This window comes from Petaurus breviceps, unplaced genomic scaffold (assembly GCF_028583685.1).
Source record: "Petaurus breviceps papuanus isolate PSGF00001 unplaced genomic scaffold, PetGlider_PUasm1.0 38, whole genome shotgun sequence".
NCBI classification, from domain to species: Eukaryota; Metazoa; Chordata; class Mammalia; order Diprotodontia; family Petauridae; genus Petaurus; species Petaurus breviceps.
The window spans coordinates 62,973,011-62,987,972 of NW_027186304.1; the positions used below are offsets into that span (position 1 = coordinate 62,973,011).

At 38.6% G+C, this 14,962-nt stretch overlaps 1 protein-coding gene across 1 annotated transcript in view; it reads left to right on the forward strand.

The window, feature by feature from the left end:
* LOC138170116 (lipoxygenase homology domain-containing protein 1-like) overlaps positions 1–14,962 on the forward strand; it is a 657,842-nt gene that overhangs the window by 84,390 nt on the left and 558,490 nt on the right. Inside the window, exon 15 of the mRNA XM_069099511.1 lies at positions 9,561–9,738. Within this exon, the coding sequence (XP_068955612.1) occupies positions 9,561–9,738 (178 nt within the window). The remainder of the gene's footprint in view (positions 1–9,560; positions 9,739–14,962) is intronic.

Consider the following 14,962-nt stretch of genomic DNA (forward strand, 5'->3'; position numbering starts at 1 on the left):
GAGAGAGAGAGAGAGAGAGAGAGAGAGAGAGAGAGAGAGAGAGAGAGGAATGGAGGGAGGGAGGGAGCTTGTGTGCCCAGAGTCACATGGCACTTCCAGTGTCATAGAGAATGAAGTCTTCTAAAATCATCAGGGGCAGGATTCAATCTCAGGTCATCTTGAATCTGGGTCCTACCTAGTGGAAATTTTGGAGGTCAGTTAGAGCCTTCCCAAAGCTCCCTGCATTCACAGGTACTTGCCTCTTTTAACTTTCTGATGAAGTGCCCTCTGCCGTGCCATATCTGCCTAGTTTTTGCTATACTCTGTTTTGTAACTCTAGACTTTTCTGTTGGACCTTAAAATGGTCTAGTCTGCCTCTAAATCTTAAAGAACAGGGAGACATCCATAATTACCTCTAAGTTGACTACAGGGCTTATTGATCAGCACACAATTTGGTGATGGAATATTCATTTGCCCCAAAATGATACAAGAAGATCTATGTACCTGTATCTTAGTTACCCTTGGGTCTCAGGCTTAGTCTGGTTCTTGGAACTGACTGAATAAGTGATCACAAACCAGGCCATAGTCTTCATCCAGACTTTAGAATGAGTGGGTGGTGAGGACAGTTAAAGGCTTTGTTTACTTGTTTCTTTGTTTTTTGTGTTGAGATTGAAGACAGAGGGGTGGATAGAGCTGTTTTCATACATACCAGTTCAGGGTAAACAGACCCCATATACTTTTGAGTGCACTAATTATGAGTAGGTTAGAGAAGGCTAAAAGGCTGGAGTTAGTAGAATTGCTTTTGTGTCAGGAGTGTATTCATGGATTTGTCATTAATTTTTGTGTTTAGGCTTCTTCTGTGCTTGAGTGTTTGGGGGGTGAGATGGAGTAGGTCTGCATCATACTTGTTCCTGGGTTTCATGAACTCATTAGTTTTCTCCCCATTCTGCAGGAACTTAATTAACTTAAGTCTGAGTCTTGCCTAATTATATTGACAGTGCTGGAACCTGGTGTCCCTGCTGTACTGAATGGTATTTTTCCATGATTGCTGTAATGATAGATAAAAAGGTAAATGGATAGATGTATGGATTCATAAAAAGAGAGACAGACAGACATAGTTAAATAGATATCAATAACATAGCACTTTAAAGCCTCTGGGTAACTTTTTTTCTGATGACCTCTGCTGTAGCTGATAGACCCTGATGGGCTTCTTCATTATCCTCTCATCTTTGGGTGCGCAACACATTCTGGCTTCTCACTCAGTGGCATAAAAATATTACCCTATATGGGGATAATGTTCCCTTCCAGGATAATATAAAACATTGCCCTGTAGACTTTGATAAAACTTGTTTCTGAACATGTCAATTTGGCATGGCCCTGGGCTCAGGCATCCTCCCCAGCCAGCCAGTGAGACTGGTTCCTCTATCACCAATATACTAGAAAAATTTGAGAGAAGAGTAAAGGACCACACAGCTAGGTGGCTCAATAGATAGAGTATTGGGACTGGAGTCACTAAGATTCATCTTTGTGAGTTCAAATATAGTCTCAGACACTTACTAGGTGTGTGACCCTAGGCAAGCCACTTAACCCTGTTTGCCTCAGTTTCCTCATCTGTAAAATGAACTGGAGAAGGAAATGACAAACCACTCCAGTATGTCTGCCAAGAAGACCCCAAATGGGGTCACAAAAAGTCAGACATGACTGAATGACAAGAACAGCAACAACAGAAGACCCATGACCCCTTTCCTGAAGCAACTGTATTTGTTAAAGGTTTTCTGGCCCTCTGCTTCCCTTTCCAACTATCTTTAAAATCAAGGTTCCTCATCTGTCCAATCATCATTCCATATGTCACTCAGGATGATCCTCTGTAGGGCCATTCTGCAGACATCATAAGAAAACTCTGAACCTCTGATGGGAGAAAACTGCTGGCTATTGAACTTGGTTTTGTAGGCTAGATTTACATATGCAATCATCTTCTTCCTGTTGACTTAGAGCCTGGAATGGAATGAAACCCTATTGGCTGACCTGGTCCCAGAAGAGTTTGTTGACTCAGTCTGAGAAGTGCTGGACCAAGTGTAATTGGCCTCCCCTTTGTCAGGACTCATCCATCAATGTCTCAGGATAGAGGAATCTTAAATACTTATTTAGTATCTCCCTCTCCCTGATTCAGCCACCCATACATTCCAAGGTCCTGTCACTAGTCATTTCTGACCTATTTTCTTTGATATATGTGTCCAGAGATAGATTGCCTATGTTGTGGGCACAGTGCCAGTAACTATTGTGGCAAGTATCAGATAAGCCCCAAGTGAATTCTACCTCTAGCTGCCTTACTTGGCCCCTGATCCTAGCACTGGAACTCCTACTTTCTGATTGCTAGACAGTCTGATTCCCTTTTTAAGAAATTTCAAAGTTTGGAGAACTTGACATTTATCCAGCAAGAGCAACTGCCATTTGCCACAAGAAGTAGAAGATCTTGACCCTGGGGATTCAGGTCTTACATACATCTGCTGGAGTGTGTCAGGACTCACAAGGAAACACTCAATACCAAATCCTAGCTTCTCCTGGAGAAGCTTGAAACTGACCAAAATAGTATTACGCAGTGACCCTGACCACTTGGTAACTAGCCTTTCAATCACTCTACTGCTTTGAGAACTCCATCTAGATACCCTCAACTATAGCTAATCTCTGCCCATAGCTGGGAGAGCTATGCTATGCTAGAAAAAGCAACACACCCAAGATATCTTCAATGATGTTGAGAATGGGTCCTGTAAACCGATTAGAAGAGGGGTGGGTTCGTGGATCTGGGTTCTAATTCCGCCTCAAGATACTTATTAGCTCTGAGATCCAGGAAAAGTCACTTAATCTCTCTATGCCTTAGTTTCTTCATATATAAGATGAGGGAATTGGACTTGATGGCTTCTAATGTCTCTTTTAGCTCTAAATCTCTATGACCCTCTAATCCATTATGTATATTATTGTAAATCACCCTTATTACAGGAGTTTAGACTCTAAGAGAATGAGTTTATCCTACATTAGAGCTCAAAAGCCAGGTCCTATAGGAATTCCTGGAGGTCAATATATGCTAAGATTTTAGTGAACAAGTAATTTTGAGTATTATAAATACCCAAATTAACAATAAAGGACATATGAAAAAGATGCTATCTGCATCTAGAGAAAGAACTGATAAATAGAAGTATCTATAGAATAATTTTATACCCCCCCACAGATACAAACACATATATACATATATACACACATCTATTTGTATCTAATGGTATCTATCTCTAGGGTGGGTGGGAGAGGGAAGAAAAAAAAGGAATTTATATGATAACTTTGTTATAAAAGGAATATCAAGTTGTACATAATACATTTTCAGTTTCATGTGCAATCTATTTTTTATATTTTTAAAAGTTACACTATATTATAGAAATGCTTGTTTTATTCTATAAATTAAAAATAAAGTAAAATTTAAAACATTATTCTAGGGTTTATTTTGCCCATATATACCCTCTACCGGAATTCTAGCTATATTCATAAAAGCATCTCTCTGGTGATTATTGAGCCTTGAATGCCATTACAATGTAGGAGTAATACCATTACATCCTGATTCCTGATTTACTACATTACATTAAACAAACCTACATCTTTTCTGTCCTGGATCATCAAGGCACATGCAACTTGGTGCTCGTGTAGGAGAGAAAACAGAAAACTACATTTCTGGCAAAGTAGGGGCATTAGGTATCTTCCATGAAATGTCATTTGACCTCTGCGATGCCCTTTATAAGGTCCATATTTCAGGACTTAGTGGGTGGGCTTATAGTGGGGAGCATGATCATTCAACTCAGTGGTATTTCACTGTATCCCAGGGATTCCAGAGCAACACACTTTTCTCATCAGTATTGTCTTAATCTATCACGAATAGAATTTGCTCTTAGCCTGAAACATGCAAATAAAACTAAGAAGAAATCAGGTTCAATGTGGGAATGAGATAGCATTTTGCAGAAGTGTAAAGACATGAATCCTTAGAGAATGATTATTCTGGAGTAAGGCACAACTGACAAATTCTAGGACCTCCAGCATTTTTTCTTCAGGTTTTCTTATTGAAATCAGTATTCCTGTCTATTTGTAAACCCTGTCTATTCCTTTTATGGACTTTCAGATTATCGCTAGATAAATAGCCTGGCTCCTGGGGGGCAAAGGGATAGCTATCTAGCATTTAAATAGCAATTTAAGGTTTTCAAAGAACTGAACAAATATTTCTTTTCATTATCACAACAACCTTGGTAAGTAGATGCTATTATTATCCCCATTTTATGGATGAAGAAACTGATGCACAGAGAAGTTAGATGACTTGCTTAGGGTTATGCAGCAATAAATGTCTAAAGCTAGATTTGAATTCAGGACTTTGATACTACAAGTCCAATGCTCTATGAACCTTCTAGTTTCTCAGGAAACTTTAATTCAGTTAATCTAGCTCTGCCACAACTCTTTCCACAAGCCACATTGAAGGCTTCAAAATAATCTGTAGTCAGGGGAATCATTTGATTGCAATGATATGTCACTCCCTCAGCGTCCTTTAGATTCAGGACCTCAGATAGTTCAGTCTAGCAAGCTTTGAAGTCTCTTACAGTTTCTAATTCCAAAGTATCCATGTTATTAGATTTTTTTTTCTTTTGCTATATTAGCCAGCTAGTGGTTGATAACCTTGTAACAACATTGTGTTATTGTTGTTACAGCTTTTTAAGCAACTAGATGGTACAGTAATCATCATCATCGTCATTGTAGGGTCTATATTCCAGGCACTGTACTAAGCACTGGGAATTCAAAAAGAGGCAAAAGATAGTCCCTGTCCTCAGGGAGCTTACAATCTAATTAGAGAGTCAACAGGCAAACAAGTAGATGCAAAGAGAACTGTATACAGAATAAATAGGAGATAGCTAATAGAGAGAAGGCACTGGTATTTAGAGGAGTTGGGGAAGGCTTTCTGTAGGACATGGAAGCCAGAGATGTCAGTATTTGGAATGGAGGAGGGAGAGCATTCCCAGGAATGAGGGACAGCCAGAGAGAATGACCAGAGCCAAGAGATGGAGTGTCTTGCTTGTGCGATAGCCAGGAGGTCAGTATAATTGGAGTGAAGTGTATTTGTTGGGGATTAAAGTTTAGGAAGACTGGAAAGATTTATTTTTCTTGTTGTTCAGTCATGTCTGACTCTTTATGACCCCATTGACCCTGTTTGGGGTTTTCTTTGCAAAGATACTTGTGAGGTTTGCCACCTCCTCTAACTCATTTTACAGATGAGGAAACTGAGGTAAACAGACACACAGCTAGTAAGTATCTGAGGCCGGATTTGAATTTAGGGAGTTGAGTCTTCCTGATTTCCAGCTCACCACTATGTCCACTCACTGTGTCACCTACTAGTAGCAGGTGGGGTGGGTACTGGAAAGGTAGCTAGGTTATAAAGGGCTTTGGATGCTAAACAGAGGATTTTTTTACTTACTTCTGTAGACAACAGGAAGTCACTGGAACTTATTCAGTGGGAGGTAACATGGTCAGAACTGCATTTCAGGAAAATCTCTTTAGTGGCTGAATGGAAGATGGATTGGAGTGGGGAGAGACTTGGGGCAGGCCAGCCCACTAGGAGGCTAATGCGATAAAACAAGCATGAGATTATGAGGGCCTGTATCAGTGTCAGAAGAGAGGAGGGGACATATTAGAGAGATTTTACAAAGGTGAAATCCACAGGTCTTGGCGGTAGGGATTGGGGTTGAGAAATAGTGAGGAGACAGCATGTTAGACTTGGAGTCATAAAGAATTGAGTTCAAATCTTGTCTTAGACACTTACTTAGCTATGTGACTGGGCACATCACTTAACCTCTGACTGCCTCAGTTCCCTCAAATGTAAAATGGGAATTAAAGCAACTACTTCCCAGGGTTGTTATAAGGGTCAAATGAATGTGAAGCATCTGTAAAATGACTTAGAGGAGATGGCAAAGAAAACCCCAAGCATTTTGGGAACATTAAAGCACTATAGAAACTCTAGCTGTTATTATCAATTAATTATCATGATTAGTAACAATAATAAATAGTTAAGAAACAATATGATATAGTAGACAAAGGGCCAGTCATGGAGTCAGGAAGACTTGAGTTCAAGTCCTGCCTCTGACAGACACTTTTTGTTACTGAGCAAATGGCTTACCTCAGTGGCACAGTCAGCTCTCTAAGACTAAGTTGCTTAGGAGTTGAGTTAGGAGTTTTTGGTTTGTTTTGATATGGTTTGGTTTGTTTCTGGTTAGGAATGTTTGCTTTGGAAAAGGTAGTTTCCACACAAGGAGTTCACCATACAGATGAAATCACAGGCTGCCATCCTGCATCCAACAACAATAACAACAAACCCCCACAAACCTGACATTTAAATAATACTTCACAGTTTACAAAATACTTTCTTCACAACAGCCTTATAAAAATAGCTTCCTTCCTTGTTTGCCTCCCCTGTCCCCATATGTTTCTATTGATATCCTAGCCATCTCTTCTTTCCATATGAAGTCTTTTCTGATTCTTTCCAAAACAATTAATCTTTCCTTCTTTTGAACTCCCATAACTAGTTGTTGATACTTCTCTTTCCGATTTTATATTAGAGTCACTTGAATCCATGTTATTTGTCCTTGCAGACAAGGCCTTATTTATATTTGTGTCTCTACCTGGGGCCATGCCCAGGGCTTGGATATGGTAGACACTTCATAGATATTTGCCAAAAGTTTGAATGAAAACATTCTCATCTAATTTGTTCACAATAATTTTCTTGTATTCAGTTTCACAGCAAGCATCGATTAAATACTTACTATGTGCCAGATCACTGGGTTAAATCTTATGAATACAAAGACAAAAATGGAAGAGTACCTGTCCTAAAGAAGCTTAGGTTTTATTGGAGGAAGAATTGTAGAAATATTCCTATTCTGGAAAAAAAAAACTGCTTTAAGGGAGATAAGTATCTGAGGTATAAGTAGCTTTTGTTCTTGTTGAGTCATTTTCAGTCTTGTCTGACTCTTCAAGACTCTATTTGGGTTTTTTTTTGGCAAAGTTAGTGGAGTGGTTTGCCATTTCCTTCTCCAGCTCATTTTACAGATGAGAAAACTGAGGCAAACTCGGTTAAGTGACTTGTCCAGGGTCACAAAGCTATTTGTCTAGTTTAAGTGTCTTAAGTCAGGTCTTCCTGACTCCAGGTTCAGTGCTCTATCCACTGTACCACCTAAATGTAGGTAGGTAGGAATATAGGAAGTATCTGCCATGAACCACTTTAAAATTCTTATAAACATATATTATTATATAATATATTATTATAATAATTACTATATTATATAATATCTTATTATTATATAATAAAATCCTTATAAATATATATTTTTAATCCAATCTGAGGGCCGGCAATCCTATAATTTCTATTTCTGTTACTATGTCTGTGATGTAGGATTAGATCACTCTGATGGGTCAGAGTTCTGAATGAGGTTGTCTATTTTTGAGAAAAGAGTCTCAAAGATACATTGTGGAGAGAAACTGGTTAAGCAATAGTACAGAAGATAAATGTTGGGGTTTTAAGAAACAAGTAACATGTGAATCATCAATGTTGCATTTCTGTCTCAAAAAAAAAAAGAATAAAACACGATCCATGCAATAAACAAGAGGATGGGTTTGTCGGAACCAGGAAATGATTCTCCCACTCTGCTCAGCGCTGGTCACACTCTTTTTCTGGCTCTGCCCACACGTGCAAAATGCAAATGTCTCTCTGTGCATGCAAAGAACCGAAAAAAGAAATATTTCCGATAATGTCGACCAAAAATAACTTTGATGTAAAACATTCACATAGGTTGGGTCTATATAAGCCTAGAACAACTGGTCGAAAAGCAAAACATCCAGTGAAACAGATTACTTGGTCTTGTTGATAAGAAGCAACATTTTACGGAGTTCAATTTTTAAAAATCCTGATTTTACTTAAGTCAGTGGTTTGTGCAGACAACCTTGGTTAGGAGAAAGTTTCTTTTTCTTTTCTTTTTTTCTTGAAATACTCACAAATAGCCTTAACTTTCCAACTTATTTTGTACTTACAGACTTGGCTTTTGGTTTTCACAGCATGAGAGGGAAACAACTATTAATAAGCATAGGGATAGGTACTAGATCTATGATTTCATGGCTACAGGGAAGTTCTGGGTGAGGAAACTCCCTCCATCAAGGCAGGTGGGTGCCTTCTCAGCAACTTCGAGTTTCTTAGAGCATGGAAAAGTTACTTGATCTGGTTCACATGGCCAGTAATGGATCATAGGTGGGACTTGAACCCAGATCCTCTTGGCCTGGAGACCAGCTTTGTCACCATCTTTTTTTTTAAAGGGTTAGAAAGTAAAAGTTAACTAAGCAATCCATTATTAGACATGTATCCCAAGAAGATCAAAGACATAAATATAGGTTATATGTTTATGTATATGCATGTTTATATGTATATGTGTATAAAATATACACATATATTCTTAACAGCATTTTTTATGGTAGCAGCAACTAGAATTATAAATGATGGTGGTGGTGATGACTGAAGGGAAAGAAGCTAAGTATTATACATATATTATATGTGAAAGGGCTATACCTGGGGTGGGGAACCTGCAGCCTCAAGGCCACATGGGACCTTCTAGGTCCTCAGTTGTAGCCTTTTGACTGAGTCCAAGTTTTACAGAACAAATCCTTTTATTAGGAGGATTTGTTCTATGAAGTTTGGATTCAGTCAAAGGGCTGTACTTGAGAACCTTGAGGACCACGTGTTCCTTGAGGTCACAGGTTCCCCACCCTGAGCTATAGTAATGCAAAAATCATCAGGAGTTCTTTGACAAGGCAGTTTTCACTGATTAGTAGGGAGGACATACAAAGTCTTTTACGACCCTTACAACTACACTCCCCTACGTTATTTTTCTTCTCAACGCTATACCAACTGGTCCCCATTCATATTGGGAATAATGAGTATTGATTAGAAAGGATAGGAACAAAGTTTTAAAACAACTTCAGGGGTCATAGTAAGGGAAACATTAACTACATTATAGGAATAGTGATAGTGTACAAAAATTACACTTGACTTACTTGAAAAATGTAAAAATATGTTTGCAGAAGGAATTACTTTCTTTTCTGCTTTTATCAGTGTTCTGTTGGAAAAATGTGACCTTCAAAGATTCATGAGTGATGGTCTCTGGGACTTCAAGTTGAGAGAAATCCATGACTCTAATATCAATGTTCATATTTTTATCCCTCTGCATATTTATCCAAAGAAATAGGTAATTCTGGGAGATGGTCCCATTCCAATTGAATCCCCACCTGAATTTATGCTCTTCTGTGACTTGAAGCTTTGAGGGATGATTCAGAGCCACTCTGAGTAACATGTAGTCTCCCTCTGCTGCAGAATATTTAATTTCCTTATCTTCTAAATGAAGAATCAGTAGGGTAAAACAGAGTAGGAGATGTCTCGTTTCATGACCAGTTGGACTTAATCTAAATTTCTTTCCCCCCACTGTAAGGTTTACATGTATGAAATTGTATTGTGTTGTCCTTAGGGCACAGGAGATCTTGACTGTCACTTTAAAATTCAGAAGAACTTGGAGAGTGGATCCATAAGTTTGGAATCAGTGAAAAGCAAAGGCCTGTTCATTGGACTTCTGCCGGATGGTCAGACAAGACCAGTTCTTTATACTAAAGATGAAAGTGTTTTCTTCTATCCACAAGTCATCCAATGTATGTTGATAATTTAAAAAAATCCAAAACTTAAACATTTTAATATTTACAGCAAATTATGTTGTGGAATACCAAAGAACGTAATTATATTTAGGATAGGATAAGCCTATGCTTCTATGTTTTTTTTTTCTTTATGTAGTGAATCCATATTTATTATATTCCTAAAATGTGTAAAAGCATTGTACTTGGAATTATAGGGGAATAAGATGAATGCATATTCCTTACCCTCCAGAAGCCTATACTTTAGTCAGGGAAATAATGGTGATAACTGCTAACATTTATATAGCACTTACAGGGCCAGGCACTGTGCTAAGCATTTTACAATTATAATCTCATTTGAGTTTCACAGCTACCCTGGGAAGCAGGTACTATTATCTTTATTTTATAGTTGAAGAAACTGGGGCAAACAGAGGTTTAGTGACTTGCCCAGAGTCATATAGTTAATAAGTGCCTGAGGTTTAGTGACTTATACAGATTTGAACTCAGAACTTTTTGACTTTGGCCTTAGCACTCTCTCCACCATGCCATTTCCTTGACCCAATTACACAGATAACTAAAGGGCAATGATACTATGATACCAGATAATAAGATACAGTAAAAATGTGAAGGGAAAGAACAAGAGATTACATTTAGTGTGGAGATGTAAAAGAAGATGGGCCTTGATTAATGGTTATAATTGGGGCTTGTGATTGAAGGGACTCCTGGGTTTTAACTAGCTCCTGGGGATAATGACCTTTTAAAAATCAATCAATAACATTCATTAAGCACCTACTACATTTCAGACTGGAGAGGCTATCAGGCTTGCTCTGAAAGGCCACCCTCAGGTCCTTCTTGGTTTGGTAATTGACCACCTGACCTTCATCTTCCTACCTTTATCTCTCACCTGTTTCTTTCTTTCTTCTTCTTGACCTTGTTAAACTAGTGCTCTGTTTGCCTACCATTCTTTGGGCATGCTCCAGGGGATCTACCTAATATGAAGAAGGACTTCTTCAAGTTCTCTCCCATGGCACCTGGAGGGGCTTTGTTCCACCATCTCCCTCAACCAATCTGGTTCATCATGTTTTTTGCAGTCATAAATTTTTCTGATTCACATTCCCTAAAAAGTTTCTTGTTTGGCATCTTGCCCATTCCATACCCCTCATATATCCCTTGAATATACCTCTCCATTGCTCTTTGAGTGATCCTCAACTTTAATTCTTTTTAAAAAATTATTAATTTTTTTTATTTTTCAACATTCATTTCTACAAGATTTCGAGTTACAAATTTTCTCCCTGTCTCTCCCCTACCCCCACCCCAAGATGGTAAGCATACTGAATACCCCTTTCCCCAATCTACCTTCTCTTATATGCCCTCATCCCTACCCCCCTTACTTTCTTGTTGGGCAAGATGGATTTCTATACCCTATTGCCTGTATATCTTATTTCCTAGTTGCATGTAAAATTAATTTTTAACATTTCTTTTTAAAACTTTGAGTTCCAGATTCTCTCCATTCTTCCCTCCTCACCTACCCCCACTGGGAAGACAAGCAATTCAATATAGGTCATACATGCAACTTTAACTCTTTAAGAACGCAGTATTCTATGACTTGAAGTTGACAATTGCTTGTCCTTTTCTCTTGGATTCCCTGCCCCCTTATCCTATTGCTGATCTGGCCCTACCATATCTCAACTCCAGATTACTCTCAACATTTGCTGCCTTGGCTCCTACGCATGCTGCCAAACAATGCTGACAAAGTCATGAAACTATAATAATTAGGTCCACTACACATAAGTTATACAGTCTCAACGGGAGCCTCACTGTAGCAATCCTTTCATATATCCCTACTTGATTCACTTTCCCACTCAACATAGTTCATATTTTATAGGAATTAAATTAAGTCATATGCAAGTAACTTTAAACAAAAACAGTCTGATACATCAGAAAATTCTAGAATGTGGTGACATGAAATATTGGAAAGAAAAAAAATTGAAAATATGACCTTGGCCAGTTAAGCATTTGATTGAAAGAATACAATTAAGGACAGGGACGCCCCCCCCTTTTTTTGTCTTTATTCAGGATACTCAGTGTCCTTTGCTTAGGAGACACTTAAATGCTTATTGAATTAAATCATTCCTATATCTTTAAAAGTCAGTGAGGAACACAGTGGCTTTTCTAAGCCTTTTCATTCTTCCTCAAACCTCTCTCTCCACTCCCCTCTTCCCTACCTCAGCCTCTCAATTAAGAACCTTTCCTTGTATTTCAGAAAAAAAAATTGTACCCATTCATTGAGAGTTTCAAGTTTCTTCTTCTCGCCTATTGCTCTCACAGGTGCTCCTCATCACCCAGGTGCCTTCTGCCACTACTCCTCCTTCACTCCTCTCATAGTAGGAAGTGGCCTTTCTCCTTGCCAAGGCAACCCCCCTCCCCATACAAGATCCCATTCCGTTTTGTTATTTCCTCCTCTATCCTCCCCACTCTCTTATTTACCTTCCATCTCTCCTTGTCAGCAGCTTTCCCCCCTACCTCTTCAAATGTGCCTTTGTCTCCGCATCCTCAAACAAATCCTCATTTGATCCCTCTATCCCTGTTAATCTCATCCTGTATCTCTCGTTCCTTTTGTGGCAAAGCTCTGAGAAGACTTCCTACAATAGATGCTCCCACTTCTTTCCCTCTTACCCTTTTGTTAACTCTCTACAGTCTGGCTTCCTACCTCATCATTCAGTTGAAAATACTGTTTCCAAAGTTACAGATGATCCCTTAATTACCAAATCTAATGGCTTTCTCTTAGCCCTCATCTTTCTTGACCTCTGTGGGTTTTAACGCTGTTGATCATTCTCTTTTCTTTAATATTCTCTTCTCTTTGGATTTCTGGAATACTACTCTCTCCTGGTTTTCCTTCTTTCAATTTGACTACACCTTCCCAGTCTCCTTTTCTGTATCCTCCTCTAGGTCACTCCCATTAATCTTGCGTGTCTCACAGGGCTCTATCTAGGCTTCTCGGTCCTGTTCGGTTTTTCTTCTCCGTTTCGCTTTGCTTCACTTCTCCCTCTCTACTAGATTGTGCCTACTTACTGTAGAATAGCATTGATAGGAAGAGGAAGACATAAGGTATTTTGTACTAAATTCAAGGAAAAGAAGATGTGTCTGAATGTGCTGAGACATGCATTTTTCTTTGATTCATGCTCTGTTTTAGCTTCATGATTAAAATATACAATGCATCACTGAATGTATATTTTGTTCAGACTTTCTGGCACATACCAATTATTTGCTAATATGCATCCTGAGGGGAAAAAAGCACTGATTATAGACTAAATCACATTAATATTTTTTTCTAACACACTGATCTCACAAATCAACTAAAATTCCTAAATCTTATGCGTAGGGCTCCCTGTTAAACCACATCTCCCCCATTCCATAATTTGTAGTTGATTTTTTGAACCAAAGTTTAGGACTTTACACTTATCCTTATGACATATTATATTGTTAGATTTGGTCTTAGGCTCTCAAAATATTTTTGGATTCTAATTCTTTTATCTAAGAGGCTATACCTTTCCTCATGGGCCTGGGGGCAAGGACTGTGGTTGGGGGGATCTTTCATGATGCACAGGGAGACTTCCCTAATTCAGATCAACTGCCACTAGAATGAAGGTTCTAGAAGTCTGGATTTAGTTAGTGTCAAGTATTATTTATTGAAGATACAAAGTGGGGGAAGTAAGAAAGCCCTGGGGTAGGAAACAAAATTTGGATAAGAATTAGGATTATTGGCCTCTATCTTGTGTAACAGGGCAGATAAGTGGTTTATTGGCTAGAACACTGGGCTTGGAATCAGAAAGACTTACCTTTAATTCTGGTCTCAGACTTTAGCTGTGTGACTCTGGGCAAGTCAATTAATGCTGTTTCCCTCAGTTTCCACTTTTTAAAAATGAGCTGGAGAAGGAAATGATAAACCACTGCAGTACTTTGCTAGGAAAACCCCAAATGGGGTCACAAAGAGTCAGACACAACAGTTTTCCACCATGGGCAAAGTTTTTACGCTCTGGAGAAACGACCATCTCAAAGTGATGGCGGTTGTCTCTTCTCTCCCTGTTTTGTATCATAACCATTGTCAGTGAAAACCCTTGACAACCACATACTAACTGACCTTTCCAAATTTATTACACATTTCTCCCCCTCAAACACTGTTCAACCAAATTGGCCTTGCCATTTCTCAAACCTGGCACTCCTACCCCATGTCCAGGCCTTTTCATTGGCTATACTTCATGCCTTGAACTTCCTTTGTCCTCACCTCCACCTCTTAGAATCCTCGTTTTCTTCACAGCTCAGCTTAAGAAAAAACAAAGCTCAGTTTTGTACATGAGGTCTTTCCTGATGCTCTAGCTGCTAGTGCCTTCCTAAAAAAAATATACATGTGGTATATTTTCTATGTATTCAAATCTGAACATTTTCTCGCCCTTAATATACTCCTTGAAAGCAGGCATTATTTCCTTTTTTCTTTGTATCTCCCATGCCTAGCACAGTGCCTAGAATATAGTAGATGTCTAATAAATCCTTGATTGATTTGTCAAATTATTGATAAAAACGTGGTCTAGAACATGGCTAACAACAGCCTTTTGGATATTCTTGTCTAGTTAGATATTGATTTACAAATCAGTGCTCTGTGTACAATTCTTAGAACTGTTACAAATTCGCCCAACTGTGCCATCATCTAGACCATACTTTGTTTTTCATTCTTTCTATAGCAATATAAGAGATTTTGTCAAAATCCTTAGTGACTTCCAGACATATCATTTCATTTTTATCAAGGAATTTCACCTTCCCACTCTATTACATTTTAAATCCCTCTTAATAAGGCCCAAGACTCAGGGCAAACATGGTCTTTCCATTTTTCCATCTCTCAGAGAAGGACTCCATTCCCAGACAAGAGTATTTCATTTTGGTATCATATCAGTTTAGAAAACCAAATCCTAGTTTATAGCACTATCAATAGGTCTAAATATTTACTCCAATCAGTTAACAAGTATTTATTAAAGACCTGCTCTGTGTTATGTACTGGGCTAAGTCCTGGGGACTCATTGTAACAGCAAGCACCCCAGCTTCCCCAGGGTGTCTGCCAACACAGGTTCTTGGATCTGCTTTGATAAAGGAAAGCAACTCAAAATGGGTTAACAAGCTTACTTTAATCAGTCAGACATATATCATTTACCTTGTTCAGGGGAAAAAGGTCAGCACCCCAAACTTCAAAATA